Genomic DNA, 20,042 nt, shown 5'->3' with positions numbered 1-20,042 from the left:
TATTTATTGTCACAGTGGGGAGGAGATTCTTGGTGGCATACTGCTCAAGAATGAACTGGGCTGGACCTTTTTATTTATATTTATTTATTTAAAGTATCTGAAAATATGATAGGGCTTATTGCAAGATAATTAACTCCCATTACGGATAAGACCAAGAACTTATTCTAATTATTTTAATTAAAACGAAAAGCTTAGCAGTACTTTGAAGAGGTCCAGATGTTTATTTTTTCTGAGCCCACGACTGTCTCTTTCATGATTTTTGGCGGGGGGGGGGGAGTGGAGAAAAGAGAGCAGCTAGCAGACATCCTGGCATTAGTAATCCAATTAGCAGAGCATGTGTATTGGCAGAGCATGTGTATCACACTTCCAGGTCCAATTTCACTTTGAGTGGGGAGGTGGAACAGCATCTTGACCTGTGTGGATGTGGTTGATCAGAAGGAGCAAATCCCTGATTTATAAAAGCCAAGAAACTTACAAAGACACTTTGTGTGAATGTCATTGGGAAAGCGGAGGAACTTATGGAAAGTCCTGCTACAGTATTTAGAACTGAGCATATGGTGTGAAAGACTCTTTTTTCTAGCATTTTGGCTTCTTGTCCCGCCCCCGCCATATATTCTTCTCTGAGCTACTGGAGTTTAGTGTTCAGGACTGGTTTATTTCTTTAAAAACAAACTCTGGAGATATTTAACCAATGACTATTATCCATGATACTTAAATACACTGCTCCAGGTCAGGGAGGTTTTCTCTGCATACCAGGGAATATGCACGTCTTTTGCCATTTGCACTCTAGCCATCGTCCAGCCTGTTTCATTGCCCTTAGATCACTGGTGTACCAAGGTACAAACCGGGTTCCACAAAGCCAGAGAGGGCGCTCGGGGGCAACCGTGTCAAGAGCCCGACGCGTCTTGCTGTTCCACAGCGTGACAAGGGCTTTAACAGGGTCACGTGCTCTATCTACTGGGAACTCTCCCAGGGCATTCAGGAATCCTATGGATTCCATTAGTCTCCAGGGGTGGACCAACTTAATCTGCCCATCACTCCTGCAGGAATTTTAATTGCATTCTTTATTTCTTATATATTTTATTCCATGGAATTCAAACTAATACAGTAAAATATTAAGAAATAAAAGAAGCAAAAAAATACAGTTTAAAAAATCAATATATTTATTACAGACACACCTGAATGAAGCTTGTGGGCCGCTGGTGGTCCATGGATTGCAGTTTGGGAACCCCTGGTCTAACCATATTATATAATTACAGATGCTCACTTTAAATATTTTTATTTAAAACTTTATTATTAAGTTGCCCAAATATGTGTTTTCTTTTCTTTCTACTCTTTTTTGCATGGATCAGGGTTGGCACTGGGGGAGATCAGCAGTCTTATTGCCTTTAACAACTGTGTGGCAGGCAGAAATTATTGTGAACTAAAAGCACATTTAAATGAACTTGAACTGAACTATTTTGTTCCTTTTCTAAAAGAACTTTCCAAGTGTTGGGAGTAAAGCACCAGCCCATGTTTCATGTGGCTTCCTGAACCAGTGAGGGGTGACAGAAAGCAAGGCAATCTATTCTTCCCTCTGCTGATTCCTCCTCTAAAAGTGTTTGTTGTTTTGTAGGCCTTTCCTCCCTTCTTTCCTTGCTCTGTTAGTAATGGCTCCTTGAACGCAAGCCGCATGGCTGCTTCAGCATGCATGGCTTTACCACTTTGTAGTAATAAATCTTAAGTTCATTCTTTCAACTACCAGTCTTAACAGATTTCTGCACTCTGCGGCAACGAAAACTCTAACACCAAGCGCTGCTGGTTACTAACACAATTCTGTTCATCTTATTCAGAAGTACGTAAACTTCACTGTGTTCTGTGGGGCTTACCCACGAGAACAAGCGTAGCAACTGTGACAGCAGGGCCCTGTTCTGAACCAAAGTAAGGCACTTTGCAGTTTAGTTAGGTGATTTTTTGTAAAACTGCAATGCTTAAGTGTTCACAATGTGCAGTATTGCAAGGGAGGGAGATGGGGAGAAAACCAGAACTGGGCCACACCCCCATGACATGCTGGCAGCCCTACCAGGTCTAGTGGGCACCAGTTGCCAATGCTGTTTACCCTGCAAGAGGTTTTAATTTACTGAGGTTGTTAGGAGCCTTTGGTCCACCTAGCTCAGTATTGTCAACACTGACTGGTAGCGGCTTTCCAGGGTTGCAGGTGGGGGACATTCCCAGCCCTACTTGGGAGATGTCAGGGTTTGAATCTGGGACCTTCTGCATGCAAAGCAGATGCTTTACCACTACAGCATGGAGGGGAGGTGTTTGTCACACGTCACCAGTGAGGGCAGGGGTACTAGCCAATCAGTACTCATGACAACCATAAAGAATCCATTTGGGGGAAGCTTTGCTGGATTATACCCCCAAATTAATGAAGACAGCAGCTACTGTTAGCAAGCAGAGTCCAATCTGTGATCCCAAAATGGACGAAAGAATATTTCTTGGGTGATTTGCTATCCTGCCCTGCCTCAAAGGTTGAACAAATGTCAATACCAAATATTTATTTAACCAAAACAGACTAAATAAGGGAGCTGAGGGTTATTCATGGCCCAAAGGAGAACTTCACAGGTCAAACACTGTAGGCTGTGAACAGTATTTCTACAGAGTACAGCAGGCAAGAAAATATTTGCTCTGCACAGCTGAGTTCATCAAAACAAGTTTGCACTGGGATATTAGCTCACATTAGTTCAGGGTGACATCAGTTCATTAGTTCAGTGCAATGTTGATATTGTCGCTTGACTTCATGAAGTCAGTACTGGGATTCCAAATTTAACCAAAATAATTTACGGTCTTTAAGGTGTTGGATTATGACCTGGGAGACCAGGGTTCGAATCCCCACATAGCCATGAAGCTCACTGGGTGACCTTGGGCCAGTCACTGCCTCTCAGCCTCATAAAAACCCTATTCGTAGGGTCGCCATAAGTCGGAATCAACTTGAAGGCAGTATATATTTACATTTATTTTCAAATGGACATATTCTGTTAGTTTTGCAATTTCTTGTACTTAGGTTAGTACTGGAATGTCTCCTCTGATGATTCTCAAAATATATTGCAAACTGTCCCTCACATCAAGTGGACTGGTCCATCTTGGTTGTGGCTACCATATCTTTCATTAGGAAATGTGAAGGGTGCTGCTCCTGTATGAATCCCCCTATTCTTCCAAGATATAATTTGAGAATTGTTTCGAGTCAAAGACTCAACTATCTTCAAAAGTAAGACCAGTGGCAACCAGTGGCAACCCATTATACCACATGGAGACAGTGATGTATAGCAGTTGGAGTGTTGGACCAGGACCTGGGAGACCAGGGAACAAATCCCCACTCAGTTATGATGCTCATTACGTGACCTTTGACCACTCAGTTTCTCAGCTTAATTTACCCCACAGGGTTGTTGTGAGGATAAAAGGGAGGAATCATGTGCGCCACCTTGGGGTGAAAGTGGGATATAAACGTAATTTTAAAAAAACCAAATACAAAACAACGTTGGGGCCTTGTAACTGTTAAGCCTCCTTATGAATAGCCTCCCCAGAGACATTCAGCAGCTATCTACTCAGTTTTTCTGCACCACATGAAGGCAACTTAAAACAGATTGTTTTTTATTCCTGCCTTCAGTGTCTTCACTGCCTCTATTGTTGCTTTTTACTTTGCTTAGGTTTTGTTTTGGCCTGTTGGGGAACTTTCCAGGGGCCACATGCCATTGGGTGGGGCAACAGTGTGTACAATAAGCATGATGGGGAACGCTACAGCTTGTGAAATTCTATGCCAGTACAGGAGATTGTTCTCAGGATACTGACGTGGACTACTATAAGTAAGTGTTATGGGCCAGTAAAAGGGAGATGCTGGTGCTTTAACTGGTCAACAGCCTCAACGAGGATAAGTTTATTTTGATAACCACAAACATATGGAACTTCTGCCCCTCCAGTACTCCATCAAATAGCTTTATGACCCCCAACAGGCTTAAACCACTACTACACCTCCCTTTATCGGAACCAAGATGATTGTCCATACTTTATGTTATCAAATGAAAAGGTTGGTGGGGTTGCTGAACAGCTGGCCAGATAGGTGGCACTGTGTAACTAACTGCAAGGAGAAAACCCATAAAGCTGGCCTATCAACCTGGCTTGAGGGCACAGATGAACCCATGATCTACAGCTCTGGCCTGAGTTTCTGTTTCAAGGGCAAGTGCCACCACTTGCTTTAGCGCACCCTTCACCAACTTGCTGCATTCCAGATAGTTTGGACTACAACTCCCATCAGCATGCTAATGGGAGGTGCAGTACAAAATATCTGGAGGACACCAGCGAGGTTGATGCTGAATGCTCCTACCAGAGGCCCAATCAGACTCTGACCTAAGCTTCTGCTCCCCCTTTCTTCCAGCTGAATGGCATATTTTCTAGTACAAGTTGGATAAATCCCTCCTTTGGCTCTTATGTAGAGGCACCAAAACCCTACTCCCAAACCAATGTCAGGTCACATTTTCCCACTGCTATAGAACTAGGATGAGAAAAAATTGCATTCACCCAGAATTCTCCTTCTAATCAATCAATGAAGATACACTAGATCCATTCTTTATGGCAACTCTAGATTACACACTAAATATATTTTTTAAAAAAGCAAACATGCACACTCTAGTCTAATATTGCTCCTTGAGTTTCCATCCACTGTGATCAGCGAATGTAGGGATGGAAAGCTGTGGCCCTCCAGCTGTTGTTGGACTCCCTTCAGCCCCAGTCAGCATGGGAAATGGTCCAGAATGGTAGGAGTTGGAATCTGACAGCAGCTTGCTGGGGGGGGGCAGGGAACAGCTTCCCCACCCCTGCAATAACTGCTGGAATTTGCCTTTTTTAACGTAACAACACTCTCCAGGGAGGAAGACAATTTTTTTTCAAGGAACAAAAATAAGGAACTAACATGCCTTGGACGTTTACCATCATAATTATTTGAGTCTAAAAATCTAACATGAGAAGAAAGAGGCACTTTGAGTTGCTAGTGTCTTTGGACGAAGGCCGTAACATTCAGAAGATGAAAGTACAATTTTGGTTGGCCTTGCTTGTATCATACACTACTAGCTTGCACTGTGTTTGTGTATGTGGGGGGGGTGTTGCCCATTTTACCCCCCTCCTCAGTGAAGTAGCCACACTTTAGAAGCCAACTTCGGAAGCTCTGCTCAGCCACTTCATACCTAACACACTCACTTTCCCATCCCTGTCTTGTTCCATCTCTATAGGAGGAGCATGTTCCACCACGTAAGTGGGGCAGGATTAAAATCTCACAAGGACAGGCGCTTTCCAATATCTGGTTCTTTCCCTACAAGGCCATAACAGTGAACAGCTGCCTACTGGGTGCTGTAGCACAATTGTACCTACCTGAGGAAGGCATCACTGACAGTAGGTGACAAAGCCCCTTGGTCACATCTCATTACATTTACGGTTCAGAACAATCTAATCTTCTAGGTTAGATTCAAGAGTTAGAGAGAAGCAGACCTCCCCTTTTCTGATGGGGCTGCAAACGAGTAATGTATCTTACAAACCCTGTTACGGATAGGTCGATGGTGCACTTAACCTTCTCCTGTTTGTATAGAATTTGCTACTTTGCACCTCCACCCACAAGCCAACATTATTTCCATATGCTGAAATGCAAGGTTGATCGTTGTGTAGAATTTAACAATATTGAAACGGGGGATGGGGGAGAGAGAAAAGCAACAGCCTGACAGGCTCAGTAGAAACTTTGGCAGATACTTCTCACTTTGGGATCTGACTTGGGAACAGTTTTTTTCCTATTGATTTTCGGAGGAGGTATCTCTGATTAAAGACGTTTTTTAACACTGCTGCAGGTTGTCATTTAAAATAAGACAAACTGGGAGCCAGCTATTGAAGATTTGGAAGCAAGTTCCATGAGATCTGCAGTGATGGGATCCACAACGGGGGATTTGTGTCAAATGCCTCTGTGGTCCAGGCTCCAGCATCATACCTGCTCAGCCCTCCTGTGCCAGAGTTTATGTGCGTGACCAAAGATCTGTTTAACCATCAATTTAAAAGAGCCTAGTAGATACCTCTGCTTACAAAGACCGACAGGAGTGAGGAATTCGCTCTTAAGAGGGTGGTTTTGCGTGCAAAGTTCAGCACCCATAGTTTTATCTTTCCCCATGTATCAGAAAAGGGGAAAGACCATTAGATCAAATGCTGAGAGCCGCAAAGGTCTTCACCAGGGTGACCTGCGACTCAGACTCTGCCGCGTTTTTATTATTGTCCAAGAGGTTGCTCTTGCCTGTCAGGACTTTTCGCCGGTGCCTGTCTTCCTGCCGCCGCTTCTTCTCGAGCCGCTGCTGCTCCTTCTTTTGCTTGCTGGATACCTGCCAAAGGGGAGAATTAGCAAAGCGATGAAGGGAAAACCAGGCAGCAGAGTCTGTGGATGCAGGTGTCAGAAGAAGGCAGGAGCAACGAAAGCCACTGACTGACGCAGGGCCCAAGGCCTTAAGAAAGGGGATATCAAGGCAGGAAGGGACCTTACCAACATCGTGGAGGGTGAGGAGAGAGTGATGACATAACACAAAAGAAGCACAGAAGCTGCTGCAATTGGGAAGCAGAGTAGGAGCTGTAGGAAGGAAGAAGCCGATTTTGGCAAGACCGACATTTTAAGATCAGCTTTCCTCAACCTGGTGCCCTCCAGACATTTTGGACTACAACTCCCATCAGCCCCAGCCCAGCGTGCTTGAGGGCACAAAGTTGGGGGAGGCTGTTTTAGATGGGAAAAAGAGAAGGGCTTGGAGGAGGGACTTTTTTAAAAAAAGACTCATTGAAGCGTCTGGACAAAAAGCTGGATGGCAATGGTGCAAGGAGGAATGGGGAGAGTGCAGATTTCACAATTTCTATTTGGGACACGGTTCAGAAGTCATCTAGGCAGATTCCTTTGTGGAACTCCTTCTTATAGTACCCAAGCAGGCTCCCCTTCCCCTCCTCCTCCTTAAGATACCTTTGGCGCCTGCTTTTTACTGGCTTGGTTTCCTTCCACGGAGCTCATCTGGGGCTTGTTTCCTATTTCCTGGCTCCCAAAAATCCTGGTGCCGCTTCCATTCTCTTCCCACAGGACTGGCCTGGGATGCTGTTTCTGCCTGTTTGCCTCCTGGGTTTCTTGGGCTGCCTCAGCATCTAAGAGAGGAAGGGCCATTTCTCAGGGACACGTCCCAGGCCTCGGCATCTAGGCACACGCAGAACCAAGGAAGAGGCACGAAAGCTAAGGAGCCTCCACATAAAGAAGAGGTGGAGGAATGGGCCATGATTGCAAGGCAGAGCCAACTAGCAGAAAGGCTAAGCAGCTTTTCTCCCATCCACCAATCTCCCCCCTGCACACACACAAGCAGTTTTTCCCCAGCTGATCTTATTTCATGGTTTTGCAGCTGCCCAGGACAGGGTGTTCGCTAAGGAAATGCGGCAGGTAGGTGGAAGGAATAAGCATACTCACACCCGCCACAAGACATAGTAACGGTCACCAAAGAGGATTAGACTAAATTGTGGAGAGGAATGCTACCAATGGCTACTAGCCACAACAGCTATGTTCTTTCTGCACTGCCGGAGGCAGAGTACCTCAATAATACCAGTTGTTGCTGGGAATCACAAATAGGAAGAGTGCTGTTCTGCTCAAGTCCTGCCTGTGGGCTTCCCAGTGAGGCATCTAGCTGGCCCCTGTGAGAACAGGATGCTGGACTAGATGGGCCTTTGGCCTCCACCAGCAGGGCTCTTCAGATAACATAAGAGCCTGCTGGATCAGGCCAATAACCTATTATCTCATGTTGTCTCTCCAGCAGATCCCTGCCAGCCCAGACGTGACAGGGCACATTTGGCGGTGGGGCAGGGGGTAAGAATCCTGCATCTGTCTTATAACACGCAAAGATTGCCTGTCAGAGAGGCACCCAGTGGATATCTGTGAACCATGAACTTACTTAATCTCAGCCTCCAGAAGGTTCCAGGTTCTGTTTCCACGTTGCCCCACTCCTTGTTTTTTCCTTAGTCTTCCTCAATGTAATTGGTAATTTTGTGGTTTTAATATTTGTCATGAACGAAACTAGGTTGTTTCATCATGGTAACACGCATTGGGAAGACTGTAGTCATAGAATCATAGAGTTGAAATGGGCCTATAAGGTCATCGAGTCCAACCCCCTGCTCAATGCAAATTAAAGCATACCCGACAGGTGACCGTCCAGCTACCTCTGGAATGCCTCCAGTGTCGGAGACTGTAGTCTTGAAAGGTGACTTATAAAATATGGGAAATATATAAGCAAACATGATGCCCTCAGTTATTCCAACCCTATGTTAAAACAAAAAAAAATCCAGCACCTCAAAACCAGAACACAATTATGCTAATATTTCTGATGTTAGCAAGATGATCTCCTAGTGCTCAGTTTGGTTTCCCTCTGGACTCATTCAACAGCTGAGCAGGGATAGAAAACCACTCCCTTCCCCCCCCCCAAAAAAGAGAGGAGGGGGCTGAAGAACACAAAAGATGCTGAACAAGGAAACCTGCTGCTGCTTTGCTCACTCTTCTACTCAACAGAAATGCTGCGCAGGCTCCAACACAAGAAGCAAGGAAAGAACGCTCTGATACTTACGGAGCCTTTTCACTTCATTTATCTGAAGAACAGCAAATATTGTAGATTCAATATTGTAGTCCTCCGTTTCAAGGATCCGGATGATTAAATCAGCATCCTGAAAGGCAAACAAAATACACTGTTCTTGGAAACTATCAGCATCAGACTTAGCAACAGTTCTTCAAATGCATTCTCTCAGGAATCCCTTGGAAGGTAGGCTGGTGTTATTTATCCCCGTGATGTAAGCCAAGCAAATACTCCTGGGTTACAGTAGCCAGAGCGACACATTCCCCACTGGCTGCATCAGGGGAAAGACATGACAGAGAAATCCCATGCATCAGCCTGGCTGAGACCAATTGCCGTTCAGTTCCCCTCTCCCAGAATTGCCTCCTGCGCTGACTGTTTCACCTGGTCGTTACGTGGCGTCATCAGTTAACAGCACAAAAGTGTTGGAACCTGGATTTTGCTTTGTTTTCTTCTTCCCTCTGCATTCCTTTTGTATCACGTCTGTTAAGTGTTAAGCCATTACTGTAAACAGCCTTGAGTGCTTCAACAAAAGACTAACCAGGCAGTCAGTTGCATTCCGAACTTTCTGGACTGCATCCTCAATTTCATCTTGTATCTCCCCTTCAGATTCTGCCTCCTCCTTCAGCTGGATTTTCTCTTTTTTATTGGATTGATTTTTACACAGCATCTGGAATAACACAAAAGCATTGCAACATGCTGTCCTATGCCACTGAGGGGCAGAAGTGAATTAAACCATCATGTGAGCAAGGACCCAAAACAGATTTATTTATTTTAAACAAATATTTCTCAGATTGGTTCACAAAAACATAAATAAATTATGCACTTTCCCTGCCTAATCAGCACTTCACCAGGTGGAAAAGAACCAAGCACAGTTGCTCAAGTGTTGTCTAGAGGACACCCCCACACTAAAGTGGCTTCTGCACTCTGGGGCGAGAGAGAAAGTGTGCGTGTTCTTGAGGAATTTCAGTTGCAAGCCAATCACCAGCAGATGATGATGGCTATCCTACATCAAACTCAGTAGTCACACCCTTTAGGGAAAGCATCCGTTACCTTTGATGGTTAGTTGGTCTACTCTGGCACCCGCTATCCTTTTTTACCTGGAGATACCAGGAACCAAAGCTGGTCCGTCGCACGCAAAGCAAGTGCACTATAGCCAAGTTATGTATCTCTTCCAAGCCCTTGTCTGACCCGGCTTTGATAATAGTTTATTCTCAAGGGTGATTACGTATCCTTATTTACTCGTTAAGGAATTTCCATCCCACCCTTTGAAGTGTTTTTCCATTGTGGCTTAGTCAAACTCCTTCGAAGAATTAAATCATAGACTCCCACCCTATGCTTGACCCGCTCCACTATGTGTGTTAAATAGGGTAGCAAATCTGTTACATGCACAATTTTACTTTTACAAGCACACTGTTTTGCACAGTGAAGCATGAAGCAGGGACAGGCCCACCCCAGGAATGTTTCTGGAGTTTACCTAGCACTCCCAAATCCCAAAAGCCTTCTGAATGACCCAGGATCACAGAACCAACCTCTGTTTGTAGTCTGGCAGGAGCCTCAGAATTGTCGTTAATCTTTCGGACACTGTCATAGTGCTCTCCGTACCGATACGCAATGTGCAGCTCTCGTGCATTGCTTTTGTCTGTTCCGTGAATCTGAGAAAGGAGGGGTGATACTTGATAAGAGGCTACATGAGGGAGGCTTTATGTCTAATGCTCTCAAGAGCATACAACATCCTCAGAAAAAAGCTAGGCTTTCACTAAGGCAGACACTTGCATTCCCTACGTGGATTCACAGGATTTGTATGATCTATACCTTCCATTTGGCTCAGTGAAGGGGACGCCCACAATAAGCCCTCCCCATGCCTGTTCCCCCGCCCAGCATCTGCATCCTTAGCAAGGATAAGTTTCCATGGAAGGGTGAACAATGTCAGGGAGGTCAGGCTGGACAGGCAGCCGCACTGAAAGAAAGGCCCGGATTTGAATTTGGACAGGCTTAAGCTCAGCTTGTGGTAAGGCAAAGGATTTCAGGACCAGGGGAGATATGATTATACCAACCCCATATAACACAAATTGAATGGTGACACATTCTGTACTAGATATCATTTCCAAACAAGTTGTCAGACAGGCCCATGTAGGATGCATTACAAGAATCTAACTCAGACATCTGTTTTGCATAAGAAGGCGTCATCCCTTCCCACCCCCCACTCCCTGCATTTCCAAAATTTAGAAAATTCTTTTGCAAACAGGAGGAAAAATCTGCATTGTGGTGTAATAGTACATTATTATTCATTTGGTGTTTTGAGGCGTACCTGCCACAGAGGGGCATTGACCTGGTGGATCATAACATTCACTTGATTGTTCCTCGCAAAGGCTACAATAGCATCATTGCCAGCAAAAGTTCCAGGTTGTGCCAAATTGGCAACTGGAAGAGATAAAGAAGAAGAGGGAAACCGATGTTAGAGAGTGAGAAAAAGCAAACATGGGGAAAGATGCCACACAGATACAGCAAAGGTGACTGCACAGAAGAGACCCTTTAGTCAGGAAGAGAGGAACAGTCACTAAGGGGCAATCTCTTGGCATAACACCAAGCAACTAACAGCTGTAGGATCCAATGCAACTCCTGGAAAGGGCTGTAGAGAAGTTTTATCAATACACTTGTCTGTGTTACTTATGAAGTTTACTCCCAGCTTAATACAGCAAACTCCAAAATCAGTTTGCAGCACCTTCCTTCACATGCACGTGCACACACGCACACACGACTCTAAAACAGCTAAAAATTATGTGTGGAGACATTAATGGTTTCCTGCAACAATACAATGTGAATGTGTATGAAGACTGATTCCAATGCAGTTCCACCGGAAACCCAAGTGCCAGCCTTAAGATAGCGCTCTGGGACACAACAGACAAACATCTTCATACAAAGAGATACAAACAAGTCTCTTTCAGGCCTGCTGGTTTGAAAGCACCCTCGTACCGTATGCATTTTGGGGATCTGTGCCCCTAGGGTAGCTAACAGCTGACAAAAACTATTAGAACAGCCTTCCTCAACCTGGCACCCTTGAGATGTTTGGAACTCTAACTCCCATAAGCCTCAGCCAGCAACTGCTTGTTGGAAGAGTACCAGGTTGAGGAAGAGTGGATCAGAACAAGTGGATAAACTTGTGGATAAAATAGTTAAACAACAACAGTGCAAAGAGCAGGGCAAATAAAGCATAAGACCACAACAGCAAAATAAAAATAGATTAACTAAGGCTTTTACAGGCCTGAGAAATTAAAGAGACATGCACCAGACAAACCTCTGTAGGGAAGCAGTTCCAAAGGTGAGATGAACCAACCACTGTAGCTCTGAAGGCAAACCTCAATGCATGGACCCCGATGCAAAGACATAAAACAGGGGTAGCTAACCACTGGCCCCTCCAGACGTTGTACTCCAATTCCTGACAGCACAGCTCATAGTCAGGGATCAGGGCTGTGGAGTCGGTACGCCAAACCTTCGACTCCGACTCCTCTATTTCTCTACTGTCTGACTCCGACTCCACCCAAAATTGCTTCCAACTCCACAGCCCTGGAAAGGGCTGTAAATGTCTTTTTACATTGGAAGCTCTCATAGGAGCATTTTTATCGCTGCCAACCAGTTGTCAGCACACTTGGATGAAACGGATTACTTGGATCCATACCAATCGGGTTTCAGGACCGGTCACGGAACTGAAACAGCCTTGGTCGCTCTGGTAGATGATTTGAGGAGGGCATTAGATAGGGGAGAATTCACCTTTCTTCTCCTCGATCTGTCAGCGGCTTTTGATACTGTCGACCACGGTATCCTTTTACATCGCCTGGAGGGATTGGGAATTGGAGGCACTGTATTACAGTGGTTCCGTTCCTTTCTCTCCGATAGGTACCAACAAGTAGCATTGGGGGAGGAGGTTTCAGACCCTTGGCCTCTCAATTGTGGTGTGCCACAGGGCTCTATCCTCTCTCTCATGTAATTTAATATTTATATGAAGCCGCTGGGGACAATCATCAGGAGATTTGGGCTGCAGTGTCACCAATATGCAGATGACACTCAGCTCTATCTTTCCTTTAAATCTTCACCAGAGTTGGCTGTGGAGACCTTGTCCAAGTGCCTGGAATCCGTGAGTGGATGGATGGGAAGGAACAAGCTGAAGCTGAACCCCGATAAGACCGAGGTGCTACTTGTGGGGGACAAAAGAAGGTTGGGAGATGTTGACCTGAAGTTCAATGGGGTGAGTTTACCCCTGAAGGACCAGGTCCGCAGCCTTGGGGTTGTACTTGACTCCAGGCTGTCCATGGAGGCTCAGATTTCGGCGGTGAGCCGGGCAGCCTGGTATCAACTACACCTCATACGAAGGCTGCAACCCTACCTTCCTGCTCATCAGCTCCCCCCCTGGTCACCTCTCGTTTGGACTACTGTAATGCGCTCTACGTGGGGTTACCCTTGAAAACGGTCCGGAAATTACAACTGATACAAAATGCGGCGGCTCGACTACTTACGAATAGTCGCCGCCGGGATCACATCACACCAGCGTTGTTCGATCTACACTGGCTTCCAGTTGTTTTCCGGGCCCAATTCAAGGGGTTGGTATTAACCTTTAAATCCCTATATGGTCTCGGCCCAGTTTATCTTACGGAGCGCCTTCAACGCCACCAATTATGCCGCCTGACAAGATCAGCCACTCAAGGCCTTCTCTCAATCCCGCCGACAAAAACAGCTAGATTGGCGGGTACAAGAGAGAGGGCATTCTCAGTGGCGGCCCCCACTCTCTGGAACTCCCTCCCACAAGATCTCCGGCACGCCTCTTCCCTAAATGTATTCCGTAAAGCCTTAAAGGCCTGGCTCTTTCAACAGGCCTTTGGGATCTCCGGGGAGGGTTAATTACTGTGACTGAAATGCCTCCTACCCTGTTTTAATATTGTTGCTGCTGTATTATTCTCATACTGTTTTTTATTGTATTATTGTATTTTATCTCATTGTGTTTTAACTGTTTTGTACGTCACCTAGAGTGGCCTTTAGCCAGATAGGCGACACAGAAATTAAATTTATTATTATTATTATGCGCTGATCTTGGCATCGCAGCATTTGTCTTCATCTGGGTCCTGTGTCATACACTGACACACAAAATGTTTCCCATCTTGAGCTATGGTGAAATGCTCAACTACAGCTGACTTCATGGGAAGCTTCTTTGACATTTTGAATTTATATTTTAAAAAAATTGTCAATCAAAATTTATTTTGAAGCCAGAGTCGGTACATTTCTACTGACTCCGACTCCACCCAAAATTGCTTCCGACTCCGACTCCAGAGCACTGTCAGGGATGACAGCAATTGTAGTCCAGGAATATTTGAGGGCCACAGGGTAGCCTGTAATAAAGGACTTTAAAGATAAGCACAAGCACTTTGAATAGAGCTTGGCATCAATCCAGCAGTCAATGAAAATGTTTCGGAACTGGTGAAATATATATTCCCATTGGCTAATTCCACCTAGTAGGCTAGTAGCTGTATTTTGGACTAACAACTCTTTCTGAGCCCTCTTCAAGGGCACCAGACACAACCGTCTTGCCTCACAAAGGGTACTAACCATGTTTCTCAAAAGGAACATCATCCTCCACAAAAGGCTCAAAATCTTCCCGCTGCTTGATCATGTAGTCCACTGTTTCCTGGCGGTGTTTGAGGTGATCTCGGGAGTGGCCTTCGAGCTGGTCCCCAAGAGCCCGGAACAAGCAGTTCCTGTGGGAAGACAGATTCCCAACTGAGTTTTATCCGAAGCAGATTTGTCAAGTGGGGGACAGGACAGGGGAGACAGAGAATGCTGGACTGACATCATGTCAATGATTTACTAACAGGGCAGGACTGAGCAGCGATCCAACACAGGAACATAGGAATCTGCCTTACAGTCAGGCCATTGACCCATCTAGCTCAGTACTGTCTACACTGACTGGCAGTGGCTCTCCAAGGTTTCAGGCAGCTCTATCTGGAGATGCTAGGGATTGAACTTGGGACCATCTGCAAGCAAAGCAGATGCTCCGCCACTGAGCTACACCCTTTCTCTAAGACAGCTACACTGACTTTCACTGCTGAATCGCACCATGCATGGTTTTGCCTCTAGTACAATGAAGATTTGTTCCTTTCTGTCTAGTTAATCGCATGCCCTCGATCTTGGCATTTGTAGGAACCAGAGTTTAAAATGTTTCTCCTCATTGTACTCATCTTTGGGAAGCCCCGTAGCTCTGTGGTAGAATATCTGCCTTGTAAGCAGAAGGTCCCAGGTTCAATCCCCAGCATCTCCAGGTAAGTGCAGGGAATGCACCCAGTCTGGAGTCCTGGAGAGTCACTGCCAGTCAGTGTAGGCAATAACAAGCTAAAAAAATCCCCAAAATTCCACACAGCACATTGAGGAAAGTTCAAGGTCATATGAAGTGAAAACCTCTTAAAGTACTCTAATTTTCTAATTTATTTAGTCCAACACTTTTTTACTGCAATCTTCATCAACAAAACAAAATAACAAGCCTGTTTTCTGTGCCGTTCTTCCTGTTAACAGGAAACACTTTAACAGAGTGCATGTAAATGTTTTGCTTTGTTTTACACAATCCCTGATGATGACTGAAAAGTGGCCAAGTGGGGCAAGATGTGTGTTCAAAGACCACAAGGGAAGAGGAAGCAGCTGTCCATCAGCCATTCCATCAGGCCGCAGCAGAGGATGGAAGACAAGGGGCACGGGGCCACTACCCGTGGACTGTGGTGCTATTTAGCCTCTCTGGGCTGTATATGGAGGAGAGGAGGAGGCAGAGGGTGGAAGACAACGAAGCACTTTAGCACTTTGCGTGGCATTATCTGAGGGTAGGGGTTCTTGCTTGAGTCCCAGACGGGAGGGGGACATGTGTATAGCAGAGAGGACTCCTGGGGGGCGGGTGGGAGGCCACAATATTAAGAGGCTAGGCGGCAAAAGATGCTGGAGGGGTATGAGGAGCAGACCAGGCCAGTTTAGGGGAACAAGGGATAGATGCTTAATATCTATCCCTTGTTCCGGGCCTGCCCATCACCAGAAGATAAATGGGGGATGTACGACTCCATCCAATCTTCAACTGCTGTTATGTAATGCCAGGTCTGTAGTGCAAAAAACATCACTCATCAATGACTTGATCGTGGATGAACATGCAGACCTATTATGCATTACGGAGACCTGGCTGGACGAGGCCTCAGCCCCTATGCTTGAGGCCATGTGCCCAGCCGGTTTCCAATTTGCGCAGCAGCCGAGGATTGGTAGGCGGGGAGGGGGTGTGGCAATCATCTATCGAGGGTCCTTGAGTTTTACCAGACTTCCTCTCCACGAGACCAAGTTTGTTGATTGCATGTACTGGAGGTTGGGCCCTAAGGGCAGTTTAGGGATTCTGCTTGTGTACCGCCCGCCCCGCTGCACAGCTGACTCCCTGACTGAGGTGCTCGAGGTTATCTCAGACGTGCGGGTTCTCTCCCCCAACCTTTTGGTTTTGGGGGATTTTAACCTACATGCTGAGTTGGCCCTCACAGGAGCTCCTCGGGATTTCTTGGAAACCATGACTTCCTGGGAACTGCACCTTAGTAATTTTGGGCCCACCCATGTAGCCGGTCATGCTCTTGACCTTGTATTTGTCTCGGGAGGGGAAGGAAGTGCTCTGAAAATGGGGGCTATTTTTTCGAACCCCGTGTCATGGTCAGATCACTATCTGGTAAACATGGATCTCTCTTTGCCGCACACCATCCGCAGGGGAAAGGGACCTATTAGGATGGTCCGCCCCAGATGCCTGATGGAGCCAAAGGGATTCCTGAATGCGCTGGGAGATTTGGAGTTGTCAGAAGGTCGCCCGGTCGAAACCCTGGTGGCTGAGTGGAATAGGAGGATCGCCGGGGCAATAGACCGGGTGGCTCCGAAACGTCCTCTCCCCCTGAATAGAACTCAGATTGCACCCTGGTATACACCACGCTTACGGGGTCTGAGGCAGGAGGTGAGACGACTAGAACGCCGGTGGCGGAAATCTCGCTCTGAAGACGATTGAACACTGGTGAGAGCAGCAATAGCTGCCTACCAAGTGGCAACAAAGGCAACAAAGAGGGATTTCTTTGCTGCCTCTATTGCATCCACAGAGTGTTGTCCCAGGAGGTTGTTCCAAGTGGTCCGAAGCCTGGTCGGTCCAGTTGCACAGGAACCCATGGAACATTCTAAAGCCTCCTGCGACACATTTGCCAAACACTTTGCTGACAAAATCGATCGCCTAAAGAACGTGATTCCGTACGCCGTGGATACAGGTAGCGTGCCAGAGGCAGCTAGTTGTAGCCCGGTCCGGTGGGATCAGTTTCAGCCTCTTCCCTCCGAGGAAGTGGACAAGGTGCTCTCTACTGTGAGGCCGACCACTTGTCTGTTTGACCCTTGCCCCACGTGGCTCATTGTGGGCTGCAAAGAGAGACTGAGCGAAGGGATCAAGGCAGTGGTAAATGCTTCCTTGAAAGAGGGTGCACTGCCATCTGCCCTCAAGGAGGCGGTAATAAAACCTATTTTAAAAAAGTCCTCCTTGGATCCCCAAGAGTTGAACAACTTTCGCCCAGTCTCTAACTTACCATTTCTGGGCAAGGTGATTGAGCGAGTGGTGGCCAAGCAGTTACAGACACACTTGGAGGAAACAGACTATCTAGATCCATTCCAGTCGGGCTTCAGGACTGGATATGGAACTGAAACAGCCTTGGTCGCTCTGGTGGATGATTTGAGGAGGGCGTTAGACAGGGGAGAACATTCTTTCCTCATCCTCCTTGATCTCTCAGCGGCTTTCGATACCGTCGACCACGGTATCCTGTTGGATCGCCTGAGGGGAATAGGAACAGCGGGCACAGTTCTACGGTAGTTCCATTCCTATCTCTCAGACAGGCATCAACGGGTAGCTTTGGGAGATGAGGTTTCAGACCCTTGGCCTCTCAACTGTGGTGTGCCACAGGGTTCTATCCTCTCTCCCATGCTATTTAACATCTATGTAAAGCCGCTGGGGGCAATCAACAGGAGATTTGGGTTGCAGTGTCACCAATATGCGGATGACACTCAGCTCTATCTCTCATTTAAGTCCTCACCAGAGTTGGCTGTGGATACTATTTCCAAGTGCCTGGAGTCCGTAAGTGATTGGATGGGAGGTAATAGGCTGAAGCTGAACCCCGACAAGACCGAGGTACTGCTTGTGGGAGATAGGAGTAGGTTGGGGGATATTGACCTGGTGCTGAATGGGGTAAAATTGCCCCTGAAGGACCAGGTTCGTAGCCTCGGGGTCATTCTTGACTCCAAGCTGTCCATGGAAGCTCAGGTTTCTGTGGTGAGCCGGGCAGCTTGGTATCAACTACTTCTGATACGGAGGCTGCGACCCTACCTTCCTGTCCATCTGCTCCCACGGGTAGTACATGCCCTGGTCTCCTCTCGCTTAGACTACTGTAATGCGCTCTACGTTGGGTTACCCTTGAAGACGGTCCGGAAATTACAGCTGGTACAGAACGCGGCGGCTCGGTTGATTAAAAACGGCTGCCGCTATGATCATATTACTCCTGTGTTAGAAGAACTACACTGGCTACCAGTTGTTTACCGAGCCCAATTCAAGGTGTTGGTTTTAACCTTTAAAGCCCTACACGGTTTCGGTCCAATTTATCTAAAGGAGCGCCTTCAGCATCACCAAATATGCCGCCTGACGAGAGCTGCTTCACAAGACCTTCTCTCGGTCCCACCAGCTAAAACAGCTAAGCTGGTGCGGACCAGAGAGAGGGCCTTTTCGATTGTGGCCCCCACCCTCTGGAATTCTCTGCCATATGAACTTCGTCATGCCCCCTCCCTAGTAGGTTTTCGCAAAGGATTAAAAACTTGGTTGTTTCGGCGAGCCTACGGGACTCCTGGGTAATCTGGCGGACCCTGATGTGGGGGGGTTGATTGATCAGAGATGTTATTTTGTATTCATATTTTGTATTTTAATTCTCATTTTATGTACGCCGCCTAGAGTGGCCGTTGGTTCGGCCAGATAGGCGGCTTAAAAATAAAATTTTATTATTATTTTTGCCCGTTCTGCTGAGGCTTCCCATCCATCAACTGTCACCTGACAGCAGCCAATGTATCAGGCTGTAATAGAGGAGAGAAGGGATGCAGGCCCACTTCATGGTCACAGCTGAGAGGCCAGCAGCTTTTGCCTCCTCCTCTTTTTTTGAACTTTTCCACCCCAGCTGGTCGTTAGAAAAACTTGTAACTAAGAACTGGTAGCTGAGTTTGCTTATTTCCTCCTCCACCCCAACCTATTTTCCTTTTGTGTTGTGTCTCTTTAAACTGTGAGCCTGAGGTCCGGGCACTCTTTTCTTTTTTAAAAACATTCCACAAGCTGCTCTTGGAGCCTTTTTTGGCTGAAGAGTGGGATCAAAATTCTTTTGTCTAAATGACAAAAGGGGGGAGAGTTGAGCAAAGCCACCTAGAGAGAGGAAAGATAGAATTCTGCTTCCTTTCCCCACTTGCTCCTATGCTGAAGGAAAGATGGAAATTCAGCAGCATGTCGTCCTCCCCATCATAGAGGAATCTTTACCTGCTACACTCCTCACACTCTTGAAGGTAGAGGAACCTCGAAAAAAGGCCTGAGAAGAAGTTTTTTATGTTTTTAGGGATGTTTTCTTTTAACATAGTTTAAAGTCTGTTTTCATGATGTTTTACAGGGCTTTTGTTTGCCGCCCTGGGCTCCTCCCCTAAGAAAGAGATGCTGAGGGTGGGGGCGGGGCGGGCCGAAAGCGGGCCTGATAGGATGGCGGGAACACCTCAGCCTCCTCTCGCCCCTCCTCCCCGTGAAAAACCTACGAATGGAGGGCTGTGGGCGGAGCCGCCGGGACGTGTGGGCAGGCCCTGAAGCCAAACACGAGCGGGGTGGGTGGAGCTTATTTCTCCAGCAACGCGGCTGAGTGAGGGCGGGGCAGAATCGCGGCCGGCGCCTCAGCTAGGTGGGCGTGGCTTGGGACCCTCGCGCAGGAGCTGTTGTGGGCGGGCCGTGGGGAACAACAAGCCCCTCCCCCTCCCTTCGCAGCCACCTGAGGGGCAGGGCTCGCCTCACCCGTCGCCCGGCACTTCTCTGAGGCGCAGCCCGAGCGTCTGGAGCTGCCCGGCCAGGTCTCCTTCACCCTGGGCCTGCGGTCGGTTCCGCCTCTCGCGGGCTAGCGCCCTCCGGGCCGTCCGCTCGTCTCTTTTACGTTCTGTCTCCGCTTTCCCGGGCCGAGCCTTCGACCCCTGCTTGCGAGACATCGTCTTCTGTTGCTCTGGCTACCGCGCATGCGCGCGCTCCGCACGCACAAACACTCTCCCCCAAGTAGGAACAGGCGGGGGGGGGTCATAGAGAGGAAGTAGCCCGGA

General features: G+C 47.1%; 1 protein-coding gene across 2 annotated transcripts in view; it reads right to left on the bottom strand.

Moving 5' to 3' along the window:
• Positions 1 to 20,042, bottom strand: part of OTUD3 (OTU deubiquitinase 3) — a 24,552-nt gene extending 4,510 nt beyond the window's left edge. The window contains exons 1-8 of one of the 2 annotated variants that reach the window (XM_061601510.1): positions 19,747 to 20,042; positions 14,241 to 14,389; positions 10,954 to 11,066; positions 10,175 to 10,297; positions 9,184 to 9,312; positions 8,640 to 8,736; positions 7,007 to 7,182; positions 6,302 to 6,386 (exon numbers count right to left, since the gene is read on the bottom strand). In XM_061601510.1, the coding sequence (XP_061457494.1) occupies positions 6,302 to 6,386; positions 7,007 to 7,182; positions 8,640 to 8,736; positions 9,184 to 9,312; positions 10,175 to 10,297; positions 10,954 to 11,066; positions 14,241 to 14,389; positions 19,747 to 19,934 (1,060 nt within the window). In that variant the 5' untranslated portion in view covers positions 19,935 to 20,042. Of the gene's footprint in view, positions 1 to 3,880; positions 6,387 to 7,006; positions 7,183 to 8,639; positions 8,737 to 9,183; positions 9,313 to 10,174; positions 10,298 to 10,953; positions 11,067 to 14,240; positions 14,390 to 19,746 lie in introns of those variants that run through there. The other variant, XM_061601511.1, reaches the window with a different exon arrangement.

Source organism: Rhineura floridana, chromosome 18 (assembly GCF_030035675.1).
Source record: "Rhineura floridana isolate rRhiFlo1 chromosome 18, rRhiFlo1.hap2, whole genome shotgun sequence".
Classification (NCBI taxonomy): domain Eukaryota; kingdom Metazoa; phylum Chordata; class Lepidosauria; order Squamata; family Rhineuridae; genus Rhineura; species Rhineura floridana.
The sequence above is the reverse complement of the archived record's forward strand: the minus strand, read 5'-3'. Positions and strand labels throughout refer to the sequence as shown.